Source organism: Rhagoletis pomonella, unplaced genomic scaffold, assembly GCF_013731165.1.
Source record: "Rhagoletis pomonella isolate Grant_MI unplaced genomic scaffold, Rhpom_1.0 Rhpom_scaffold_00006, whole genome shotgun sequence".
Classification (NCBI taxonomy): domain Eukaryota; kingdom Metazoa; phylum Arthropoda; class Insecta; order Diptera; family Tephritidae; genus Rhagoletis; species Rhagoletis pomonella.
In genome coordinates this window covers 4,508,603-4,524,415 of record NW_023458560.1, presented here as the reverse complement: position 1 = coordinate 4,524,415, position 15,813 = coordinate 4,508,603, and the positions used below count along the sequence as shown (strand labels likewise).

General features: G+C 36.9%; 1 protein-coding gene across 1 annotated transcript in view; it reads left to right on the top strand.

Moving 5' to 3' along the window:
- Positions 1 to 786: 786 nt before the first annotated feature.
- Positions 787 to 15,813, top strand: part of LOC118740318 — a gene marked incomplete at its 5' end in the record, with an annotated part of 37,553 nt that continues 22,526 nt past the window's right edge. The window contains 5 exon segments of the mRNA XM_036471803.1: positions 787 to 3,368; positions 8,063 to 8,188; positions 8,272 to 8,413; positions 8,490 to 8,630; positions 8,696 to 8,915. Coding sequence (XP_036327696.1) covers positions 853 to 3,368; positions 8,063 to 8,188; positions 8,272 to 8,413; positions 8,490 to 8,630; positions 8,696 to 8,915 — 3,145 coding nt within the window.

Below are 15,813 nucleotides of genomic sequence, written 5' to 3'. Positions count from 1 at the left end.
GAGCGTATTTCTACCATGAAAAACAGTTTCTCATAAAAATACAATCGCCGTTCGGAGTCGGCGTAAAACTGTAGGTCCCTCCGCTTTGTGTGACAACATCAAGGCGCACGCCACAAGTCGGAGGAGAAGCTAGGCCAAACACTAACATATGTGTAAGCGCCAATCTATTATTATTATAATTAAGGGTTGCGCTTCTAACAGGCATCATTTGACATCCCCCCGGAGGTATTGAACAGAAAAAAAGAAGTTAGTCGATTTTTTTTTTGAATCGGTCTAATACGTACATATGTATGTACATATCCATGTATCTACATATGTATATCTTTTGATGGAAGTAAAAAAACTTGTTTGCCCCTGAATCGTTCCCTTATTTTGCATTTACCGGGGAAAAAATTAAAGCAATGGGATGATTCTTCTTTCGAACGAACGCAAAATCTTTTTACTTCGTAATAATATATAGCGACAATTTGGCAGCACCAAGTTTCGTGGTACTTTGCGTCTTATTAATTATTAACAAAAACCATAAGGTTGCTAGAAGAAGAGGTGTAGGTTTCGAAATTAGAGGGTGTCCTATTCTTCCTCCCGACACCACACTTTTTTTTTTTAGTTTACCGTCCGTATTCTAAAATTTCTCCAAATATGGCTCGCTTCAATTGCATTAATCTAGTAGAATGTACGTTTGTAAAGTCTAATTGATTATTCCACGTGAACAGCACATCCAACAACTGACTATTATAAATTAAGTTTGTGCCAAAACTAAAATTCCTTTTACTACTTATTTTTCAGGTATAATATGCCGCTGAAAAATGTCAACATAATGCCATACAAATTTCTTAAATTATATACTGAAAAATGGAAACAATATCCAAGATTTCCCTGATATTGGTTCTATTCCTAATTTTTGCAAGTGTTTTTACTGTGGATGTATATGCAGTCACGCTGGCTGCAAATGTAGATGGGAATGCCTATAAGACCGTCGTCGACAGTGTTGCGAACGCCGCCTCCGTAGCTTTAGTCGCAGACGAATCACCATTAGTTAGCTCAGAAGCAGCACAACAACAAAGTGGAGCGCCAGTAAAATCGAAAGCGTCACCAGCAAGTAGCGCAACTTTCGACGCTGTACGAAATAATTTCCTAAAGCAAAACCAACAGCTAACAGATGAGCCCTCAGCATTGACCTCAGCGGCATTTTCGGTCAATCGGCAGCAACAAGCCTCATGCATATCAACATTTGCAAAAGAAGAGCCACCGCGACAACCGCCACAGAAGAAGTATGAACATGAAATCTCCGTGCTGGGTTATAAAATTCAAATACCTTCATTCGTAATAGACGGTATGAGTTCCGTGCCAACTGGTGCGGAAGTAAATGCCGGCGGAGCTGTTGGTGCAGATGCAGACACCATATTTGAATGGATTGGCGACAGTGGCAGTTCTGATGATGCGAACATTTTCAAGCTCTTCTGCGAGAACACCACCATCAGTAATGTAAATGCGGAACTGCGTTCCAAAATGTATATCAATTATGGTTACATAATCCTGCAGCATTGCTATGTCAACGAGGATGCGTCGTCATTGCAATTGCAACAGTACGAAAGTGTGCGAAACTTCAAGTGGTCGTATAGCAATGTGCATGACCAACAATTGGAAACGCTTTTTTCGAGTCATAAATCGAATTTCGAGAATTTAGAATCCCTTGATTTGACGGCTAATCAACTGGATTGCTCCCATTGGGCTCAACCGCAGACGGTGCGCCGTTTGCTTATGTTGAAGCTAACGCGCAACGCTATAGGCACACAGAGCTGTGCACTCTCCGAATTCCAGCACATGAATCACTTGATCGAGCTGCGATTGGACGACAATCGCATACATGAGTTGAGTCAGCAGTTCTTGGGCCACCTCAGCGAATTAAAAGGGTTGAATTTAACTCGCAATATGCTGAGCAATTTGACACGCAACACTTTCAACGGAGCATTAAAGCTGCAGCGACTCTATATTGCGCACAATCGTTTAAGGACATTGCCCTTCCAGCTATTCCAAAGCATGCGCGATCTACAAACGCTCGATCTGTCTAATAACCGTTTGTTTTACTTCTCAGATAATTTCTTCGCGTTGAATGGGGAACTGCGCGAGATGTATCTGCAAAACAATGCCATGGAGACTATTGGCAAGAACACATTTCACAATTTGCAAAAGTTACGCTACCTGGACGTATCCGAAAACAATATAAGCAGCATAGATCGCAAAGCATTCGAATCACTTTCAAACCTCTTTATGTTGAACATGTCGATGAATAGCATTACCACAGTTTCCTCCATACTCTTTCATCCGCTTCATAATCTCCAGCAGCTCGATTTGAGTCACAACAAATTCACCCAGCTGCCGAGCGGCGTATTTATGTCCCAACGCGCCTTACTTTTGTTGCGCATTGACTCAACGCCGCTAGAGAAGATCGGTAATTTCATTTCGCGTAACAATGATTACGTTGATCCGAAGGTGCTGGCAAATTTGCGCATTCTTTCTATACAGCACAACAAGCAATTGACACAGCTTACTCGTACCCTCTTTCGCAATACGCCCAATCTGCACGAGCTCCTTCTGGCTGGAAATGCTTTGCAGCATTTACCCGCAGAGATAGGGCAACTTAGTCAATTGCAGCGTTTAAATGTGCGCGATAACAAGCTCGTCTATATACCGGAGAGTGTGCAGTATTTGCCGAGACTACGTTTCATACACATTCGATACAACGATTACATATGCGATTGTCGCATGTACTGGTTGGGCGAGTGGCTGAGCAATAGCAGTTCAACGTTGCGTCGTCTGCGTGCCGTTCACATTGGCAGCTTGTACGAGGGACCCGTCATGCTGGCGGACGTGTCGTCAGTGGACACAGGCGATGACATAGATGAGCTTATTGATTCACTTACTTGTCACCATGGCCATCCGGGCGACATGGTGAATGTACTGCAGCATCTGCATTGCTTGAAGCCGGTCATAATGGAGTCGTCTGAGTCGAAAATGCACAAACTACACTCGACGGCAAAACTGGAATGCATGTTTTCGGGCAGTCCCGCTCCAGACGTCATTTGGGTAACGCCTACAAATAAGATTTTACGCCACCACGCGGATCCGGACAAGCGACCTGTCATCATCAATCACAACGAAAACATAATCGGACATTTGCCACTAACATCGCTTATTATGGACGATAACAACATGCTAAACGTCAGTCTGCAGGCCAGTGACGTTATGAATCGGGTGACATTGATCGAGAACGGTACACTGTTGGTACACAATATTTCGCGAAGCGATAGCGGACTCTACAGTTGTTATGCATACAACATTATGGGAAATGCGTCGGCGTTTATGAGGTGGGTGTATACGATTGTACGTTATGTATGTATGTATAGATATATAGTAGATTTTGATTTGAATTAAATTATATAAAATAACACTGGTTTACTACAGAAAAAATGTTCTATGGATGCTACTATCCAATTCCTATGTTGTTGTTGTTGTTGTAGCGGCTACAACAATCCCGCCCAGGTCGGTTGGTATCGCAGTCGTTGTCGTCAAGTTCCACTAACGGCAGCCCTAGGAAGCGTGCAGCTTCTATTGGCTTGGTCCACAAGGACAAAGCCGTTAGGGTTGTCGGGTTTTCCGGGCATGCGAAGAGATGTTTCGAGTCATGTGGGGTCTCTCCGCATGCCGGACACTCATTTGGCACATCCTCATTCATTCTACTCAGGTAGGAGTTTAACCTGCGGCAGTAGCCAGAGCGAAGTTGGGCTATTGTCGTTCGTGTCTCCCGAGGCAGATGAAGCTCCGTCCCGTCTATGTCTGGGGGCGGTATGCCTAGAACGGCATTCACAGGTCTAGAGTCTACATAACTCGAGACTGATTCCCTGTGAATGCCGTTAAGGGCCAGTCGGTAAGCTGACGGGTCCAGAGGTTGCTTGAGGAACCATGAATTCCTATGTAGAATTGCTCGGTGATTTCGAAAATCGACATATTTTTAATTCTGTATGGATAACTTCTCGAGATATTTGCAATTTACCGTTGTTCAGCTTAAAAAAGTGGTTTCAATTAATCACGTATATCTTACAAACTAATTGAATAATCGTAATACGGAATGAAAGCTAATGAAATTCTCCATATACCGTTTGAACATCACTTTTCGATAGCTCTTGATAGTTTCTGAGAAATTATCTAATCATTTCTGACACCTCTTGCTTTCGATGCAAACCCCCTACTTACTCAGGTGTATGTGGCGTATGAGTAACACTATTTTTCTGCTCATATTTCATAAAAAAAATACTTGCGCATTTTCTTCATTGGTAGCTCTATTTTTTTTAAAGGAACAGGCTTTAACACAAGAGCAAAACATTTAAACATACTGTTATTTTATAAATTTTTTCCCTGTTAAAGTTTGAAGTTTTTCCATTTTTTCACTAAAAAACAAAAAATTTGGAATGACTAATTAATTTCTCAGAAAAGTCTACGGTGATGTATACGCGCTTATGGATAATTTCATTGGCTTTGACTTGCCGGGTTTCGCATTGCAATTGTTCAATTGTTTCGTAAAAGCATAAACAGACGGCAGCGTTGATCCGGATCAACTCGGGAATTAACTGCAGCTGATCCGAATTAAGTCCGAGTTAATCCGGATCAACGTTGCTGTCTGTTTAAGCTTTGAGATATATGTACGTGATTAAGTGGAACCACTCTTTTTTTTTAAGCCGAATAACGGTAAGTTGCAAATATCTCGAAAACGTATCCTTAAAGACAAAAATTAACTCTATTGTCGGAATCAGTGAGCGATTCTACATAAAAATTTGTGATACAGTGAAAAGATCGTGGCGTAAAACGAAGCAGAAATTGAAAATATTAAAGGAAGTTACAATACTGTAGATTGTTTTCGTAAATGTCTCGTCCATCCTATTTCCCTTAAGTAGTTGTTCAGTACCCAGCAATAAATGATTTTTATGCGAAACTATTCCAATTGATGTCTAGCATACTTCGCAAATAATAGAATACTTATTTGGCATATATGTACATATTTTACATATTGTGCGAAATTCCTCACCTGTCCAGGTAAAATTTTGTATGTCAACGATTTCGTTCAAACTCTACTACATTGTTGCTATGGTTACTAGTAAATAATGGTTAAATGGATTTTTTCCTATCGCGGTTTTTTGTCGAGTTATACGAGTTTAAATATGCACGTTTTGCCACTTTTTTTAGAATCACATGTTTTATTAAAGTTCGTATCTCACGTCACACTTATGATTGAGAATCCAAAATTTTTGACCTCTTATAACTCATTCCGTGCTTTTTGGTGGCACCTATAATTTTTTGCTGAGGTCTTTTTTGGGGAAAATTTGACGTTCAAGGTCAAAGTGGTAATATGAGTATATCTCAAAATCTGATGTTTTTTTTAATTTTTACTTGTCTAAACGAAAAGCTTGACTTATTTCCTATAGTATATCAACTGCTGAGTGGAAGATCGACCTGTCTCGGCAGCCAGTTCTGTAAAAACTTTTCAAGATCGCCCTATTTCGGGATTTTATTAAAACCACCCTATCTCAGAATTTGGTTGAAGAACGCCCTATCTCAGAATGCGGTTCGAAAACGCCCTATCTCACTTCAAAATGTATTAAAAATATGCTGATATAGGGCGTTTTTGAAACGAATTCTGAAATAGGGCGTTCTTGAAAAGTTTTTTGAGATAGAGCGTTTTCGAGCTGGCTGCCGAGATAGGTCGATCTTCCTCTCAGCAGGCGATATGTAAATATTAATTTTTGAATTACTGACGTCACAGTGAAAAACTAAAAACGCAATTTTACTTTATTTGGCCTATGGTTTCGCGAATATATTGATTTTTGTGTTTAAAATTTACTATCGCACGGTGTTATATGTATAATGAGCTATACATTTACAAAAACATATTAATTATTAAACAAAAAAAAAAGAAATATAGCCAATACTGGTCAAGAAAAGGAATTATATTAATCAGTCAAATTACAAATCCCGGGATTATTTGCCGAGAATCCCGGGATTTTCGGCACCTAAAATGGCCGGGATCCCGAGCAAAAATGCTATCAAATTGATTTTTCAAATAAACATACGCAAGAAAAGAAAAAATTAAAAAACGAAGGAAATAAACAATTACCACATAAATTAGTACGAAAAAATGCAAAAAAAAAGATATATAAAGGCACCACACTATAAAATCTCAATTTAAAGAGCTAAGAAACAGCACAAAGGATAAAAAGATATGGATACAAACCTGCACGAATTAATACAAAATATGTAGCGTGATTTCCAAGTAAAGCTCACTCTGTATAAAAACTGTTTACTTAGTCTAATTTATTACAGTTGCACCTAGCATCAAGTTTGGAGCTATTACATTTAGCGGGAATTTTAAATCACTTACTGATGATAATTTACCATATATTACAATAAAACTTATCACGAATAAAAGTAATTATCGTTTTTTATAATCTCTACTTTCAGCGGTATAGTAGTACAGCACATACATACATGTCGTCGTTTAAAGTGCAAAACCGCGTATCAACAAAATGCAAAACCGCGTATCAGCAAAATGCCAAACTGCGTATGTGAAGTTGTAGAAATTATTTTCTAGATTGTAAACACACTCATATTTCAAAATGGTTCTCTTTTTTAGAAAGCAATCGCATTTCTGGCTAGTATATTTAAGGACGAATGGATATGGATTGAGCCAAGAGCTTGTGTGAGTAAATCCAATTTTTGGCAGCCAATGTCAGTTACGCGGTTTTGCAGGATGACGATACGCGGTTTTGTACTTTAAACGACGATATGTACATGGCGCAGCGCGGAGCACGCGCGGTTGTTTGAAGTTTATTTTCTCTAAAACTACACAAGATCCCACTCTCACATTTACATATGTAGTGGTAAGCAGTGCGCGCTTCCACTCCACAATGCCTGGGTTCAAACCCTGGTCAAAGCAACATCGCAAAAATATAGAAAAAAGGTTTTTTCTTAACAGCGGTCGTCCCTCGGCAGGCAATGGCAAACCTCCGAGTGTATTTCTGCCATGAAAAACAGCTTCTCATAAAAATACAATCGCCGTTCGGAGTCGGCGTAAAACTGTAGGTCCCTCCGCTTTGTGTGACAACATCAAGGCGCACGCCACAAATCGGAGGAGAAGCTCGGCCAAACACTAACATATGTGTAAGCGCCAATCTATTATTATTATTATTATTATAGGAAATAAGTCAATATTTCCGTTTAGACAGGTAAAAATTTAAAAAATGATCCGGTTTTGAGATTAATCGGATAGGTGTTTTTGTCCTCAAACTCAGTGTTTGTTTTAGGCTACACATATGTCCGTACGTCGGCTTTTATTTGTGTAGAGGACCTTAAAAAGGCAATGTAAATGTACTATACCAATTAAGTATGCAGTTTAAATATGTCCTAACGGGTTTCACATATCTTTAATTTTAAATAGCTTTTCTTTAGCAACATTCATTCTCATAACTTTATTTGTTTGACTAATGAAAGGATGCTTTCTTGCAATTCTGCCACGAAAATTATTTGTTAAAGAACATTTCTAATGCTATTTTCGCAAAGTATCTTCTTCTTTTGCTGTTTTAAAAGGATGTTCCTTAATACTTCCAAAATTCAGCTTAATAGTTTTGCTCTGGTATTAAAAAAGGTAATTTTTTAACTGACTTCCAAAAAAGGAGGAGGTTATCAGTTCGTCGGAATATTTTGTTTGTTTTATTTTTATTTTTTTTTTATGTATGTTACCGCATAACTTTGGACCACGTCAACCGATTTCGATAATTTCATCGGAAAGGTAGTGTCTCAGAGGTGGTCCCATACTAATCTGGTTAAGATCCGATCAGTGGATCATGAGATATATATATATATATTTTTTTATATGAGAGTTGAAGTCGAGTTTTTTTTTTGCTAAAAATTACTTGTTACATATTATAATAGTGAATGACTAGGATTGTATACATAGCATTTTTAAAAACATTTCATTGATTTCTTATTTACATTTATATACATCTTACAGAATTTATATAGACCCAATCGTCTTCTATCGTGTTAAAATTGAGAGCCTGCTCTCAGGCATCGCCGCTGCCACCACATTTCTTCTGCTGACACTGATAGTGCAAGGGCTTCGCTCGCTTTGCGCCAAGTAAGTTCTTCATATAATTACATATATTTTCTATCACTGGAATTTTAAATTTGGCGCTTCTTTTCCATTAACACTCACTGTAGATGTGGTATTTTCGATAAATTTTACTGCTGCGTACGCAACAAGCAATCACCCAGGGCACGACAAATTTATGCTATGCTCGACAGCATTGAAAGTTATAAAAGCCAGCAATTAGAACGACTACGCGAGAACTATGCACAACAAGTAAATCTAAATGAAGAATTTTTAATTAAACAAAGTGTAATGAATTTCTTCGATTATTCCTTGTATCGCTTCGTAGGTGCATCGTATTCGGGAGAATTGCGTACAACAAGTTGAATGGATACAAAGCAGTTATACCTCTCAAGCCAAATATTTGAAAGAATTTAGAGACATGGGCTCCACTCATTTAACATCACTAAAAGATCAATACTACGATCAAGTTAGTTGAGCATTGGGTGTTTTAGAATTTAAGATGTTATTCTTGTAATTTGGTTTTGTTCGCAGGTGAAAAAGGTTCGTGATTATTCTACGGGACAATTGAGTTGGGTGCGCGAGAATTACGTCTTCCAACGTAACAAAATTCGTAAATTCAGTGCGCATCAGGTTTTGCGCTTGCGTGAGGGATACAAATATCAACAACAGACACTAAATAAAGTCTTGGAGAATCTTCCGAGCTTCTATTTTGAAAACTGTCGGGGCCGCTGCGAAGAGGATATAGCGGAAGGTGAGTTTAAATGTTTGTTTCTACGTACGAGGGTACCTTAAAGTAAGCAGTTATTTCAGTAAAATAAAACAAACAATTTTATTTTTAAATATATGTATTTAGCGTCCTTTTATATTATGGTGTATATGCGAAAAAGTGACACTAATGATTCGGAGTCAGTCGCGAAGCGGCTTTTCAATGATACGGTCACAAGATCAATCGAGTAAAAGACTTGAAGCTTTGCGGTATTTTATATGTTGGCCGAATCCAATAAAGCAAGCTATTTGTTTCTCTTGTGTGCTTATTGGGGCCAATTGGAAATGCCAGCTGATGTCAAGGCCTTATCGAACTGGTATTTTTATCTCTTGCCTCCAGCAGCGGGAACAACGTTTCTAATAGATTTACAAATGTTGTATTTTTTATTAACATTTCAACAATAATAAATCGCTTCTGAATTTTGAAAAGTAAAGCTGACATTTTGAGTATATTCTCTTATTGGATCTCTCTTTCTTTTTTCAATATTTCGACACTGATGTTGGGGAATCTACTTTGAATGCATGACTCAATAATTAAAAGCCCGGCTATGCAAGACTAAGACTTGCCTTGACTGACCTAGAAAATTTAGAAACAATTACTCTTCGTGTCATCTATTCCATTTTTCCATTTTTTATCCTCAGCATTTGTATTTGTACGCGCAAAATCTTAAACGTTTAATATGTTTAGGGTAAAATTGAATAAAAATTACAATTGAAATAAATGTATTGAAGCGTATCAAATTGTGATCGCTTTTATTTTGTTTTCTCTTTATTTGAGAAATTATTTTTCGAGATGAGTTGTATTTATACAAAAAATCACATTTGTGTGGCATATTTGGAGGAAGTTTATTAAAAATATGTGAAAAATGATATTGCAGCATGATTATTTGCACTTAGAAATCAAAAATCTATAGATCTCCAAGCTTTTACGTGAAATTATTTGTTTGCGTAACTACATACACGCGCTGCTCATTCGCCAGATATACAATTTTCAAGTCAAGTGTCTTGCATAACTGAGCTTTTAAAGGTTTGCTCACTAGTGACATTCGAGTTTTGACACTCCCTTAAGCTGGACATAGATGACGAACATATGTGCGCACATGCTTACGCACTCGGTGTCCACAGACGACGAACAAATCTAGAGTAGACTGACAACTAATAATTCTGCGGATGACGCCATCGCCCTATTAGTCATTTATACGGCTATAAGATCAAAAAAAACAAAACAAAGAGTGGGTAGACGATTGGCTGCTGGCGTGTGCAATTCATCGGCGCCGGCTCCTGATTTTTAAATATTACGCGTTTTTTCTAACTGCCGTCGGTTGCATGTACGCAGTGCATTAATTATTTTTTTTCACAATTTCAATAGCTGCATTTGGGTTAAATTCTTTATATTTTTCTAATATATTTTCCCAAGCTTTAGCCTTTTTTATTTTATTTTTATATGAATCGCTTTTAATTTGCCATGCGGCTACCTCGTTTTTTATGGCGTCAAAAAATTCTTCCATACACCTCTAATTTGCCGTCGTCATTTTAATACCCACTCTTTCAAAGCTACGACCGAAATGATAAAGTGCGCGAGAATATCGCCACAAACGACTAACATGTTGGCGAACAATCTCTAAAAATCCCACAGACGGTAAACTCACGCCAACTCGTCAGCATGTGCGCACACATGTTCGTCGGCAAATGTCCAGCTTAACAAAAGGATGCACGCCACAATTGGTAACTTTCTACCAAAATTGGTAACTTTTAAACGGTTTGGTAACTTGGTAACTTTTATTTCATTTTGGTAACTTTTGCAACTAAACATCTATTTGCATTACTAGAAAGAAATGAATTATGTTTTGAATGTGCGTAATTATAAAAACCCTTCGAGTTTCAGTGGCAGCACTACTGACACTTTTACAAAATTACTTCGATTAAATTAGAGTCATCTCATATTCGAATACTGGAAATATTTAAATTACAGTGGCAGCACCAAGGCCTGCACTTTTAAAACAACTTTCGAATATTTGCGACAAATTTTGAATTCTACCCTCTTACATATTAATACTGGCCATCTGGCAATTTTTGGTAAGGTCCATAAATCGTTTTGATTATTCCGGTAAAAAAAATGTCGCGTGTTTTTTACCAGACCCATATACCGACATGTATTCGACACCTACCGACATATATTTCGACGTACAGTAGATTATGAAAAACCGAAAAAATAGCAATTTTCGCAATTTACTCGAAATTTTGTACGAGTCAAACGAACGGTTAAAAGCACCCGCCACTTTTTTTGTGTGCCGGTGCTATTATTCCGTGAGTCGCAGGTCCAAGTATCGGCACATTCTGAACGAAAAATTACACTGAAAATGGCACAACGCCGAAACCGGTTTGTCTCCAAACCAAATTTGACAAGGGATGATGGAAAATCGTTCCACATTACATAATACTCCTACCCTGTCGGAAACAACGAAAATGAGAATAACGGCACATGCAGTAATTAATTGATAGAAATATATTTTCTAATAAAAAATATATAATTGTTAATAGCATTTTTAATCTTGATAATTTATCAAGAAAATAGATTTAAACTTCTGTGCTAGAACTGGAAGCTCTTGATAAATAATCAAAAATTGACAAATTATAAAAATATTGAATTTATTAAGTGCACATAACCGGGCTGTAAGTATATACATTTTTGTTATGAAATATAGCAGTGTTATTCAGTATATTTTTTTCTCACTGAAGAAGTGAAGACTTTGGTAGTTAAGATTTGGTAACTTCTGGTAACTTTTCTTAAGAGATTTTGGTAGAAAAAAATGTTGGGGAGTGGCAACCATGGTTGCACGCACACGTGCACCCACACACAGGGCCTTGCTAAGAGAGCCGATTTTGTCAAGAAGGAGCGAGAAAACTCTTTTCTGAGCAAACTTTTTATTATTGAATCATGCTTTGAATGTACTGGTAAGTATCTAATCGAACACGACCGGTCTACACGACCATTCCCATCGACATCGTAATGTTTTAAAGTCTTAAATTTTTTCAACGTAACATAACGGTTAAAATGGTTTTAGAAGATTTTCAACTACACCGAAATTATTTTAAACTGATAGAAAATATATAATCAGAGGGGAGATTCCGTAACCAATTAGTTTTACGACACATCTCGTACATCACTGTGTTTATCGCGTTTTCGGCCGTGATATAAGCGTCGTACAAAAAAAATGTAGGCACAAAACTTGTGGAGAATGGAATTCCCTGCAACTTTGGAACTTCAATATGCTATGTATTTTCAACAGAAATTGTCAAAAAATTGCGAAAACCGTGACAATGTAAAATTTTTTCGCAGTCTGCTAATTTTTTACAATAAATTTTTATTTTTTTTTCAACTTCTATATAACACATGTGGGAAATTTAATTCTCTGCATATTTGTATTTACCTATTTTTTATGAAAAATGCAAAATAAGCTTGCAAATCGCGAAAAACCAAAAAAAAAATAAAATAAAATCCAAGATGGCGGGAATGTTGCCAAATGAAATTTAGGTGCGAGACTGTGGGTCCATGATCTACGTGTGAAATCGAAATAAACTGCATAAAAAAATCGCTGTTACAATTTTTTTTTTTCAATTTTCCTACCAAATTTATCTAATTTCACTGGCCTAGAAACAGTGAACCACAAGATGCATTTTGAAGTTTTCTGGCACCATTTTCATACGATTTTCGCGAAGAAGTCGTGAATGTACTAAACATGAGTTGATGATTCTATCATTTAAATATGGAACGTTTAAAACCTTCATATTATCAGGAATAAGAGATTTCTACTTGGAGGCCCCACTGCGATGGAAAGATCAGGTGGAGAAGGACTTGGCTTCACTTGGCGTTAGTTGGCACAGAAGAGAAACGACTGGCGTGCTTTGCTGAACTCGGCCAAAATCGCTTAGGCGGTTACAGCGCCAAAAAAGAAGAAGGAGAATCGCTATATTTGGCACGATCCCGGCCGTGATCTAAGCGTCGTACAAAAAAAAATTGGGTGTAAAAGTTGTGAAGAATGAAATTCTCTACAACTTTGGAATTTTAATATGCTAAGTATTTTAAACAGAAATTGTCAAAAAACAATGTTAAATGCAATTGCAAATTTTTTACAATAAAAAATGCTATTTTAAAAAACCTTCTATAACCCAAATGTGGGAAACTAAATTCTCAACATATTTGTATTAAACCATTAAAATGCAAAATAAGCTTGCAAATCGCAAAAAAACCCAAAAAAACTGAAATCCAAGATAGCGGAATGTTGCCAAATGAAATCCATGGATCCATGATTTACGTGTGAAATAGAAGTAAACTGCATAAAAAAAATCGCTGTTACAATTTTTTTTTTTAATTTTCCTACCAAATTTATCTAATTATACTGGGCTAGTAACAGTGAACCACAAGATGCATTTTGAAGTTTTCTGGCACCATTTTCATACGATTTTCGCGAAGAAGTCGTGAATGTACTAAACATGAGTTGATGATTCTATCATTTAAATATGGAACGTTTAAAACCTTCATATTATCAGGAATAAGGGATTTCTACTTGCCCTTTACAACTAAAGGCCGGTATGCAGCTCTCAAGAAAACGGACGAAAAAAAATTGCCATTATTTCGTGTGTGTGTCCAAGGAATTTTGACATCTGCTACTTCACTTCCTGTTGCCTCACTCTTTCCTTAAGAAATAATGGAACGGGCATATATTTCTATTGCAGATATGGGTTGCCTTGTGCTCTTTTTTCACAAAAAAACTTTAGAAAGTCGTACTAGAAAGCGTAGCAAATATCTTAAGAACTGCGTACGCACAGTACGCGGATAGCAGATCTAGCTGGACGAAAGTCAATTTTTTTTATTTGTTTTTAAAATACTTAATGCTACTTGGAATACATTCCTGACAATACATTCAAATAGAAATTGCATTTATTAAAGCATTAACATATGAAAACGAACAAAAAAAGGTAAGTCAACGCCGCCTATTTGAGAACTCAATTTTAAAAGCTGAAATTTAACTTAAAAGATTGCTAATTGCACTCACAAATATTTGCACAATTGCAAATTGACTTTATAAACAAAAAATTACACTTATTCCGCTATAGATTCAGAGGTCATAACGCAATTTATGTCCACATTGGTGTAAGAAAATTTATTCTAATTAATTAAAAAAATAAATTAAAGAGTAGGAAAAGTAAAGGCCGCCGAATGCCGTTATAAAACCACTTTCATATTATTATTTACACCTTCGCAAATGCAGAGTGTAAGTTCGATAACCAAGTCTAACCAATTGGCTTAGATATTTACATTTTAGTGACGGTATGTCAAATCTCAAAACTCAAAAGTAATTATTAACAGGAATGTATCTGAATATAAATATAAGATCAGTGGCGGATCCACGGGGGAGAGGGGGGGTTAGGGTTGTGTGTTAAAACAGAAAAATACTTGGAGTTATAAAAACTTTGGTTATGTAAGAGTTAACAAAAAATAGTAACTCGCGAATTTTCTGCTTTCTGAAATTACAAAATTATACAACAGGCATGCAAATCTTTAAGCGCTGCTATAAAGGTTTTTCTGAAATTTATTTGTGTTTCTTGCTGTGATGATAAATTTTGGTCATGGTAAATAAAATCTTAAGAAGTGAGTTGTTTGACATTTGGAGAAGTGTTGCTGAAACTTCTAACTAAAACACAACAAGGTGTCCGTGATTATGTGATTAGTAAAGTGAAAGAAATATCTGATGAAAATGCTCGTTCCGAAGTAAATAAAGTAAATTACTTTAGATTCGTAATCAGCAACCCAGAAAACCCCCAGATACCCAGTTACATAGAAATCTACCTATTTTTTTAAATTTTCGTCCGCCATATTGGATCCGCCATTTTGAATTTTCGGTAAATGACTTTAGATATGTAATCAGCGACCCAGAAAACCCCCAGATACCCAGTTTAATAGAAATCTACCGATTTTTTTAAATTTCGTCCGCCATATTGGATCCGCCATTTTGAATTTTTGATAAGTGACTTCAGATTCGTAATCAGCGACCCAAAAATCCCCTAGGTAAGAAGTGGTGTAAAGATCCATCAACGAGTATTTGTTTAAACAGTTTCGTCCAGCTAGATTTGCGATCCGAACCACTGTGCGTACTGCCTTAAGGAAATTCGACGAAAGAAGACGAATTTCTTAGCCATTTCTTGTACGTCATTTTATATGGAGTTTTTGCTTTTCTTGAGAGCTACATACTGGCCTTTAATACCATGTTTTGACCAACAACGAAAACACTTTGAAAACGAGTTTTGGGATTGTGGGCTGAAGGCTGTTCACACCGGCTGTTAGTGTTTCCGTTGACATTTCTTAAATCCTCTGATTACAGTTTTGCTACACAAAAACAAAACTAAAATGCCTTTCCCTCATTTTCTTTTCATTAGGACCCTTTCATTCTTATTTTACTTTTGCCAGCCAATTAACAATAAATCCGAAATGGTGTATTAAAGATGATAAAATATGACTTCCACTTCGATAAAAAATCGAAAAAAACTAGTAAAGACACCGATTGGAATGAGTGGAACGTGAGTTTTCAAGTAGTTTTCAGCGAAAACTGGTTTTCGTTTGACAGATTTTACATGGACAAGTTTTAAGTCGAAAACCAATTTTAGCAACGAAAACATGTTTTCGATGTCGGTCAGAACATGGTATAAGGCAGAAAAGGCAATAAAAGCAAATATCTTAGAAAAGGGTGACATCAAATGTGTATATCGTCGTTTAAAGTACAAAACCGCGTATCAAGAAAATGCAAAACCGCGTATGTGAGGTTGCCAAAATTTTATAGGAGAGAGTAAAACGTGTCTTATTTCAAACCGGTTCTCTCTTTTAT